We start from the raw sequence: 11,304 nt of genomic DNA, 5'->3' as shown, positions 1-11,304 counted from the left end.
GCTTCTGTGTCTTATCTTGAAGTGATTTCTCGCATACACTACCCACTCAGCAATAGAGTCTATGATACTATAAATAGCCATCGCACGTGCAATTCTCTACACTTCTATCAACTATTACAGCCGTAAAAAAATCTATTGTCGACGATTCTGAATAGCGGTAATATTTAGCTTATTGGTTATTACAGCAGCTTTAGAAATTACGTTCGTTTATTTTTTAAATTGGTTTATCATTAACTGTACCATTAGGAGCTGCATCTATTGGATTAGTACAAATAATATCTCTGAAATACTTGCGTTGGGCAAGAACATGATACTAGCAGCAGTTTCATTTTACTTTTACAAGGTTCTTAAAACAATTGTTGAGTTGCCTAATGTGCGTGTTTCTAAATTCAATTTATTGTTCCAGCTGTCTGTCATGTTTCGTAAAAAAAGTAGTCCTGATTATCCCGGCCTATTAATCAAACGTACAAGGATCGGCAGACTGGTTAAGCCTCTATCTTAGCAATGATCTATGTGTTAAAATTATATTTGGAACGTGTTTAACCAGTTCTATCACATACGTGATAATGACTGGCACCAATATTGTCCTTTAACTAGGTTATTTGCCACACGAATAATGTATCCCAAACAGGCTACCTGTCTACAGTTAACTCCGCTTCTCGAAGTATTAAGTAGACGGATCGCTGTGCCAGGCATGTCTAACGGTGATGATCTGGTCAACAGGAAGTACCCCTGATAAGTACTATTGATCGTAGGTATTTCAACCATAGAGTGTTTCGACAATAGCATCACAGTGTTGAGTTGATTAATCTTTTTTGCAAATGGCCACTGAGCTATACGATGTGCTTAAACACCTTTAAAGTAACACTATGTCTATGTTATACGGGGGATCACGTGGCTAAGTGGGTAAGACGCTGGCTCGCTAGCCTGGAGGTCGGGTGTTCGATCCATGCATTGGCCGAGAAAGTTCATCCAGATTTTCCGGCGTGGTTTCCCCTTGTCAGTGATGCAGGACGGAGGGCCTGACAAGGACAGCTGTCTAGTCGTTCGGATGGGACGAAAAACCGAGGCCCCGTGTACATATTGGCGTGCACGTAAAAGATTCCTTGGCAGTTGGAATTCGATATAAGAGTAGGCCCAGACAAAATTTCCCGAATAGAACACTGTATGGCGTATGCCCGTCTTCATTAGCCCAGCTTAGGAGCAGAACAGTAGGACGTTAAACCCCATTTCATTTCATTTTATTTCTATGTTATACGCCATTCAGTTCATCCAAGTAAGCTAAACAGTTAATACAATTTTATTTAGTTATCGTTAAACATTTGAAGGTAAAAGAATTAAGACAGAATTAGATTCAACTCTTCGAATTCAAAAGTTGTGCCAGTTCTTCTTCTCCATTTTTGGTCAACTTTTCATCATTGTAGGAAATGATCAGTTCCATGTTATCTACCCTGGGTTTCTTATGTATGTCGCCATTAGTTTCCTGCGAAAAGAATAAAAACTAGTGCCACATATATTGCTTCTATTCGAAAATCTTATATTAGATCAGACAATATGACCCCTTAATAATGGTTCATTTGCGTCAATATCACACACACAGCTTGATCTTTTCAGTCGGTTCCTTTAATTATAAATTAAAAAGTTATGGATGTTATGGATTATAGAACTATGATCCTATATTTTGACTTCATAAGCACCAATACATGGCGAACAACAATGGCGTATCTTTTTCGCTTCTAAAATTAGTGCAATCCTGGCGAGAATATTCTCTGAAAAAAAACATTGTGAACTTGTAAGAATATATTAAGAAATTTTTTTAATAGTAGGCCTACCAATTTTTCGGGAACCATTCGACACTGCAAATATTCTTGTGCAGATTTTGGTAAACATCCACATAGCTGAGAATACAAAGGAACAATAAATTTTGGATCCACGTCTTCAACGCCTATAAGAGATAACATATTACACATATTTCAAAATGACAAACATGATTACAAACAAGTGTTTCCCCCCCCCCCCCAATCCACACACCTCCCGAATCTGGCAATTTTTGAAAAATACATGGTCTCTAGCATCAGTTTGGCGTATATCTGCGGAGACTCGACAAGGTCACTTTCAAAACACTGGCAAACCAGACTGTGCGGGAGCCTATGGTCCATACCAATTAGTCATGCAGCTGAAAAAAATAAACTCGAAATGTAAGTATGATTCGGCGAAAATTAGAAATTGTTTGAAATGTAATACCACCTGAAGATTATAATCTCTAGCGTATATCCAGAAACAATAAATTCCGTTGAATCCAGAAGAATTTGAAATAAACGAAATAAAAAATAATTTTTTCACAGATAGCAGCGATGTGAAAAAAGAAAGCGAATATGCCAGACTGGAGACAAGGCAAATTCTAACAAGCTCGAGGTTTATGGGAGATTGGGAGAGATTGGCCACACGCTTGACGCGCCGTATAGCGACAAAACAACGAATTATAACTCAGATTCAAATTTTCAAAAAAAATATGAATTTGGTACAATGATGAGTCTCTCTTCAGTGATACCTTAAGTGCGCCTTTTTGCCCACAAACTTTCTGATTCTGAGAGCACGTCTTTTTTATTTCACAGAGCACACACATGCTCCAAGACACGTTAATTTAGGCTCTTTCAGTTCGTAGAAATATATCTAATTCATCTCCAATAAATATCTTTAACCAACTAACCTTAGATAGTTTGTAGGCACCAAAGGTAGTGGGTACGAATAACCTATGGACAACAGACATGTACTGGAAACTCTGTAGCCAAATGTTATAAATCCAGTCATGTAGTTTCGGATTGTAAGTAGTAAAAGATGTCGTACATGGGGCAAGGTATGCTTAGTTGTTTGAGAACACCAGGTCTCACTTATCTGAGATGCACAGACAGCTAAATGTTGTATACATGGGTGTTGAAATGACAATGTCACTGTTACTCAAACGTTAATATAATATAATACGCCATTATAGCTATAATACGTACCTGTAAGTAAACTGACTATAGAACCAACAATAAGTACTGTAACAACACCTATACCACCAAACCACATATACGATATAGAATAAAATCTATCTAAACCTTCACTAAAATTATACATATTATAAACAATTCACAAATATATTTTATCTTGGCTATTACATTATGATTATTATACTGGTTCCGTGAACAATGGAAACAACTCAGAACACACAACAATATAACCGTACAGGCGCTGTTAGCTCCGAACATGCAGTAAAGTTTGCTGGATGAGGGCGAAGGGGGGTCGCCGGTCGCCCTTGGGCCCGGGTGCTAAGGGCAACAAATTTCCCCTAGACTCTGCCATTACAAACGTGAATTCATAATTATATTCAGATTTATATTTCTGCTCAGCTATAAATGGCAGCCTTAATATTATTGCAGTTTGCTTTTTGTGGTAATAGAGTACTGAACAAACAGTGATAGTAGTCTCTATCATTCAGATAAATATTCCACGAAAAGGTCATTGGCTAGATTATCCTGTCTTTTACATTATCATGAACAAAGTCCAAGGGAGGTAACTAGCCCTAAAACAAGATGTCGACGTCCATGAAATTAATTTAAGAATTACCATTTCAGAAAATCCATTTTCATGCCAGTTCAATATCATCACTCTTAATATTTTTATTGTAAAATGTATCTCTTTATGGACCATATCTATGTTGTTGTTTTTTAAATTAATCCTAATTCGACGCCACAATTCATGTTTGTTGATAATAATGCATAGATTTACGGGATAATCAACCACATAAAAAAAACTCTGGGTCACGCATGGGCAATGGAACTTTTTGTCAAATGTACGCTGAAGACTAGGAGGTTATGGGTGACCGAGACTACAGTGATAGTAAATGGGGTTGGGAACCTCTGATTTAAGTTGAAAGAGATTACTACAAGGGCGGTCACTGCCACCGGCAATCATATAGTCATATATATAATCGACGTAATCAAATATCCGACGTCTCATTCCCGTTCACGCACGCACATTCAGCTAGTCACTCTCTCCAAAAATTAAAGTTTAAAACTAAAATTTCATGATTAAAGCTAGTCTAATCATAAACTAACGGTTGTGGATCTAATAAAGTTGTTTCTATTGTTGTTGATGTAAATTCTGTTGTTGTATAATTGATAACAATCGTGTTATTACTATTCTCAACCCAGGATGTTAAATTATCAACCGGACAATGATCTGTTGACGCCGGTGGTAACCATGGAGTTTTCTTCAGTGTCTTAGAGAAGCTAGATCCCATACCAAGCCATGTACATAAAGCCAGACTAATGAGAGTTCCTACTAAAGCTCCCTGTAATGAAAAGAAAAATACTCTCAATAGAGCATCACACTGGGCTTTGTTACCAGAATTCAAATCAAACAAAGAATTAAAATCGAAGCAAATTATATGTATTTATCTAATCGGATCAGCTAACGTAACGTCGAAAAGTACAGACACTCTATTTTGTATTATTTATTTTATTTACTTTTTAAAAAATATAGCGATCTACCTTTTTGTTTGCCCACGGAAATAATGATGACAATAAAAAGAGACCAGCTAGAGGTCCGCCAAATGCTGACAACACGGTTCCAGTTATCTGTAAAAATAGGTCATTTGTGAGAAAACCACAAAATTATTTAATTTATATATAAATAAATTAGAAGTGGTATCAGTTGTTCTTGAATCAGTAAGCTTATTTAATGACATTGACCTTTACTTTTAACTAATATAAGAATACTAGTGTGGACTTATATTTGAGAATCTAAAGCTGGCCGTCTAAAATAAAGCCTCGGTGCAATGGCAACCCTTCAGCTGTCACTGGCCAAATAATAACAATGTACTTTTGCAATATGAACTTTTCCAATTGTCGGTGGTGTGGGCGGGTCGCCTGACAAGGAACAATGTCTAGTTTTGCGGATGGTATGGAAAACTGGGGCACGTAAAAAGAACCCTTGGCATTTGGAAATTTAATTCGAGTATGCCGTAGTGCCGCAGTCCGGACAAAATTCCCCCATAGCACACTGCATGGAGTATGTCCGTTTTCATTAGACCAGTCGGAGCAGAAACGCAAGGCGTTAAACCCCATTACAGAGAATGGCACTAAATCTGTGGTAATATTACCCTGAATATTATTTACCTGTATCAATGTTCCACCTATTTGGAGAGAATGATACTAGATGAGCGGTAACATTACCCTGAATATATTTTACCTGTATTAATGTTCCATCTATTTACAGAGAATGGTGATAATATTACCCTGAATGTATTTTAGCTGTATCAATGTTCCAAATATTTAAAGAGAATTATAGTGGATTGGTTGTAATACTACCTTGAATATATTTTACTTGTATAAAGATACTAGATTGGTGAATGTCATCCTGCATATATTTACCTGTATCAGTGTTCCGCCTATTTGTGCTATTAACATAGCAACGCCACACGCCAAAATACCACTGACAACAACTGTAATCACATAATAATACGAAACTCACACATCACTAGTAAACACAGTTTGTACACCAACAAATGTTTACTGCACATTAAGATAAACACCATGTGTCTAAGTAGGCTTAATAGCCCATCGGTGGATAGCGAATGTCCTCGAAATCTTGTTTGCAAGATATTCCTAAATTTTAGAAAGACCATGCTTTTTAAAATATATCTAGATGTCTACACAGTTTCCATTTCCAGGTTCCATATTAGGACATTCCTTGCATAATAGACCAATCCAGGGGCGGATCCAGGAATTTTTGCAAGAGGGGGTTTGCCAGGTTCCTGTTAAGGAAATATGTCATCATCGTCTCTAAATTACATAGGCATACATACAAATTGAGCTTTTTAAAGAGAGAAATCATTTTTTGTAATGATGTAGGAACACATTGTGATTTAATTTCATTGATGCAAGGCATTCAATTTTTTTATGTGGCTGAGCAGGGTGGGTACCCCACCCCCCCCCGCCCCCCCTGGATCCGCCCCTGCAATCAAGTAATTCGTACCTATGAAGTTTGGGTGTTTAAAAGGGGTGTGCGCTGAGACTTATTCAAGCATCCTTCCAACAAAATTGATGTAGCGTTGTTGCTGATGTTTAGACTGATGCTTATATATGTAATAGCATAGCTGCTTGTTACTTGTGCATTACTGGATTACTTACCTGAAAGTTTAGCTATAACTGTTCCTTTCATCTCAGGGATTTCTTCTTTATAAATTTTCTTTACAATGTCTTGGAGAAAAATAGCTGACATACTACTCAGCCCCGTAGAAAGCGTGCTAAAATACAAGAAATTGAAATTTATTTTACAAATTGTGTATGATGGTGGATCAGAGAATGTTACATGTGTTTGTATAATCATGATACGATACAATTTATTATTATCCATTGTAAATGCACACCCATCCTAACAAAGGAAATCATTCTAACAAAAATTGATATATTATATACTCTTCAAAAAATGTAGGGGATATTCAGAAACAATACAAAACTGCGGAAATGCACTGCTGGTTTTATTAGAGGTAACCAGTGTATGTTAATGACAGGCCAATTGCCTACAGCGACTTATCTGACGACCCCATTGGACTCGCAAAGAGATACACTGTCAAAAGTGAAAATGAACGTTTTTAATTTTTGTATTAATAATGAGTAATTGCTCCACCAATCCTCAGACATTCAGCAATTCGTCGTGGCATGCTACCAATCAACCGTCAAATCACGATTTGGGATAATCTCACCCACTCCTCTTGCAGTGCCACGGCCAATTCTGCAGTGCTGTCGTTTGACATTGACCTCGACGAACACGTCTCCCGATCAAATTAAACGTAACCCACTAAAGCAAAGATACGCTAAACAGTAAATCTTATGCAAGAACCGATAGAAAAGCAAACATGGATAGTATCAACCAGCAAGCCAAGCGGCAGTTTTCATCAACCCTTCCTTAAAGTGTCAAATTTGACAATGAACCCCTCCCACGTGTATGGCGCTATTGCGTGTCGCACATGCAGCTCAGTGGTTCTGTTGGGACGATAAGTTCTTCATCTGTGAACATACTCTCAAAGCATGTCAAGTGTCCATGACTATTTATCATATCACAACCTGCATAGGTATTTGCATTTCAGTATCCCCTAATGTTTTTTTGAAGATTATATATGTAGGTAGACCATCTTATGAAGCACTATACAGTTTCGGCAACCAAATCAAATATGTATTGATATGCATCGCTATGCATCGAGGGTTAGATGTGGAAAGTACAGATGCCCGCCCCCCCCCCCCCCCCGGACATTCAACGCGTTATGCATTCTGCTTCCTCTGCTACATATTTTATTAGCCTTGTGATCGTCTAATATTGTCTCTGGGTATATTTGTAATTTTCTACTGGTTAGGACTCCACTTTAAACGTCGTGAATATATTCTCAACTTATTCAGTTTATGGTTACACACAGAAATAACAATATCACAGTTCGTTTCTACATTTTATGTCAAGCACTGGATATGTAGGTTACAAGCATAGACTTAAATAAAGCCAATCTCTACTCTCTCAACCCCACCAATTCGCAGAATGGGTTTACTGACAGAATGCCTACATCATATGGCTTCTACGACTTAACGGGGCACGCTGAAACCAGATGGCGTCTCTTGAACCTCAACGGTCTATCCCTCTTAAGAATCTACATGGTGTCTGACTATCGCCTGTTCCTGGTGTTTTACGTCCACTTCCACCAAGGGTAATATCGTAGACAGTGGTTTCCTAAGTAGGTAAGACACAATGTCTTTGCAGGGAATATTCCTCTCATAAGTGTTCAGACCATAGGATTTATCCTTGACCTTAGACCCCATGTCCTGTTATTCTCACAATATTTCATAAACAATTTAATTTGCGTTTCAAATTATTCAAATAAACTTATACGTTAATATTTGACAATGGAGGAGGCAGATAACATGTATTTATCAAATTATAAATCATGTATCATATTATCACAGATTTGCGTTGTTTCACGTGCTGTTTTGCTTGCCTATGAATCTGTAAACAATAATTAGTTATGGCCATACTATTATTATACATACGTGTTGTTTTACACAAATCTCGTCATCCATGTTATTACACTTATTACCTAAGCTTTAGAAAATGAGCATCACAATTAAATCAGTAATCACAATTAAGATCATATAAGATCGACCCTCGAAACTCATATTATATATAATAATATACCCTAACGCATTATACCTTTAACACGACAGGTTAGTGCAACAAGAACAGACCAACACGAACGCATTAGTTACAGCTTCTGTTTATGGAAACCCTTCGGCGAAATTAAGAAAGCCTTTTAAGTTGCTATTAGCCCATATAGGAAGGAAATTGTACCGTCGTCATCATGTCTTATTTTACGGTTTTATAGATGTCTATAGCTGATTACACGAATACATGTTTTACAATATCAGGAACTAACCTCAATGAAGCGCTAAATAAAGACGCCATAAACAATCCAGGCATTCCTGGAAGGTATTTGAAAATATCCATCACCATATACGGTATAATCTGAAGAAGTTAAAGGATATTGATATTAATAAATACTGCTCGTTAATTATCACATGTAATATTCTCTAATGATTAAAGGAATATAAAACGTGATAGAATAATGATCTAACCCACATTATTGTCACGCATATTCTGGTTTATGTTAGGCTAAAGCGACTGCTTTTTCGAAGGTTATGAATATTGATAATTTTAGTATTTTTCAGTCGAATATCAAGGACAATGTTGATGAAACCCTTTGCTCTTGATCGCATCTCTTTGATATGTTCAATATGGCAAATCTTGAGTAAAACATGATGTTTATCAGATTGATCTTTCACTTGCGCAGCGCACACGAATTGACTCAAAATTGTATCTAAAGTAGTTGTGCCGTGAATCCAAACTTGGCAACACTGTAACGTGAGCTTTCATGGAAAATAGCACTATAACTTTGAAGAAAAATCAACAAAAAGGTGCCCTTGTGTGTACTTTAAACTAGGTAGTGTATTTTAAAACTAGATTTTAATTAATACCTTGAAAAACCTGCAGTGGTTACCCCACCTCATTAATAATTCAGTCGCCTGTATTTAAAATACATTGCAACAAAACTGATTAACAACTCTCACTATTGTGTACAAAGTGACGGTATCAATCGCTCGTATAATCCGAAATGACATCCACAGCGCTCCATTTACCGAGTAACCCAAACCCCGGGCTTGCAAATTGTCACTACAACACTTCAACATAGAGATTATGGATACCTTCGCTGATAATCCTGGATGTGCCCCTATGTAAGAAATGGAAACACAAACCCACAAATGACAGTACCTATCATTCGCACATTCCGCCCATGACAACTTGTACGTACGATGCCCTTTTTAGAGACAACGATGGTCCAACGAAATTTAGAATCCAATGAACGCAAATGTATAAAGGGATACTAAAATGTATCTAACAGAACTGAAGACAATACCAGGATCAAGTTATGATAAAACGCTCGTGTCAAGCGTTTCTGCTCTATTAAAGAAGATTTTTCAGAACATTTTCTTTCTTACCTGGTTTGGATTTGTAATTTGATCGGATTGTAGAGGATCACATTCTACAGACTGATAATAAGCATAAGCTACAATTCCTTCATAACAAGCCAGGGACATTGTAAGAAAAAATAGAGGAGCCGTCAACAACATAACCCTAAATTATTAATATAAAAAATAAGATTAAAAGATCTGTAGAAATTGTTTCATTGTCTATAGATATAGGTGAATATTTGAAAATAAAAACCCATCATCTCGACCACTTTATTATGTTTTCGTTGGCCTTTGGATTCAAATATCGGTGCAAATCATCGTTGTGGTTTCAGCTGTGTCGGCATAAATGTTTGCGACGAAATTCTGTCAAAAATTTGTGTAGTGCGTAATTATACCACAATATACATTGCTGAACTGTTTGAAGAAAATACAAAGTTATGAAAAAGCTCTGATATGAATCTTCAACTTACTTGTAAGCATCTCTTAAACTTTTAGTAGAGCTTATTCTCTGGCATGTTGGCTGATTGAAACCGAAACCTAATCCTCTTGCTAAAGATCCAAAAAATAAACTCCAAAATGTGTGTCTTACTGTTGGGTCGGGATCAAAGCTGAAAATTCCCGAAATGTTAATTATAAATGGACATGAATGTAAATTAAACATGGTTAAGTCATATCAGGGTTGCTACAAGGTTCCCTCTTACATTCAACCCGATTAATTACATCTGTAAAATATTACTTTGATAGTGCAGCTGAATCTTACTTAAATAAATTAAATCTTCCACCATCCATAGCTTTGTTCCAGACAGCATCAACACCACCAACATCTATGGTTCCCTGGTTTAAATATAAAATCATGTTGTAAAAGTAAATATTTTGTGTGTTGTTGTTTAGTGCTTGGACACCCGATGCTACTTTGCTAAACTTCCAGTGGTAAGGTCCATAGACTGTATATGTATTTTATTCTGAACATGAGTATAGTCAGGAATTACTCTAGTCTATATATCCCTACCTTAATTAAAATGGCAGCCATCCCAGAGAACATAACTAAAGATTGAAATACATCAGTCCATATAACAGCTTTTATACCTCCCTGAAATGCATAAATTATTTTGAGAGTGACTGAAGTAATTGATGGATAATTACAAAACACACTAATCTAAAATCTACTTGGCAATAAATCATCGTTGCACAATAATGTTTTACGGGTAATTAGGGTTGATATTGTGCAGACTTACTATAGTTGTGTATATAACGGCTGCTAAAGCTACTGCGGATATGGAAGCCCATTGTGGAAATCCGGTTACTGAAACGGTACAAAAATTTATTTTAATAGCATTTTAGGATTTTATCATGTGATTTGCTTTGTTTACTCTCCCGTAAAACCAATGTGCTATGATTCATTTGTATTTAAGATCATTCCATTTACAATATTGTCTTTAAACTCTGCAAAGCAATGCGCAGGGAACCTACTACAAGTTCAACATCAATGAATAATAAACAAATAATATGGGGATTATGTACATTGTGCATGTGTTATGGTTTGGGTTTATAATATTTAAAACAATATGTTACCTGCTTCTAGAGCTATTCCTGGTCCAAACAAAACAATACCCATATACCATAACTAAAACACAAATAACCGAACACACTGATTTAAAATAGCACTGCCAGTTTGGTTGAGATTAAAATTGAAATTGGCAGATTCGTTGGATATTGATATATTTCGTGGAATGATAGTTGCCAATTA

At 36.5% G+C, this 11,304-nt stretch overlaps 1 protein-coding gene across 1 annotated transcript; it reads right to left on the bottom strand.

The window, feature by feature from the left end:
- Positions 1 to 3,011: 3,011 nt before the first annotated feature.
- LOC126819260 (sodium-coupled monocarboxylate transporter 2) lies at positions 3,012 to 10,851 on the bottom strand. Its single transcript, XM_050547209.1, has 11 exons — positions 10,793 to 10,851; positions 10,567 to 10,647; positions 10,318 to 10,391; positions 10,028 to 10,165; positions 9,585 to 9,720; positions 8,465 to 8,553; positions 6,177 to 6,292; positions 5,418 to 5,488; positions 4,536 to 4,622; positions 4,183 to 4,336; positions 3,012 to 3,106 (listed from the first exon to the last, which is right to left on the bottom strand). The coding sequence occupies exons 2-11, from the start codon at positions 10,597 to 10,599 to the stop codon at positions 3,096 to 3,098; spliced, it is 909 nt and encodes a 302-aa protein (XP_050403166.1). The 5' UTR covers positions 10,600 to 10,647; positions 10,793 to 10,851; the 3' UTR covers positions 3,012 to 3,095.
- Between the last annotated feature and the right edge of the window lie 453 nt (positions 10,852 to 11,304).

Source organism: Patella vulgata, chromosome 1 (genome assembly GCF_932274485.2).
Source record: "Patella vulgata chromosome 1, xgPatVulg1.2, whole genome shotgun sequence".
NCBI classification, from domain to species: domain Eukaryota; kingdom Metazoa; phylum Mollusca; class Gastropoda; family Patellidae; genus Patella; species Patella vulgata.
Note: the sequence above shows the minus strand (reverse complement) of the source record. Positions and strands in the feature narration are given on the sequence as shown.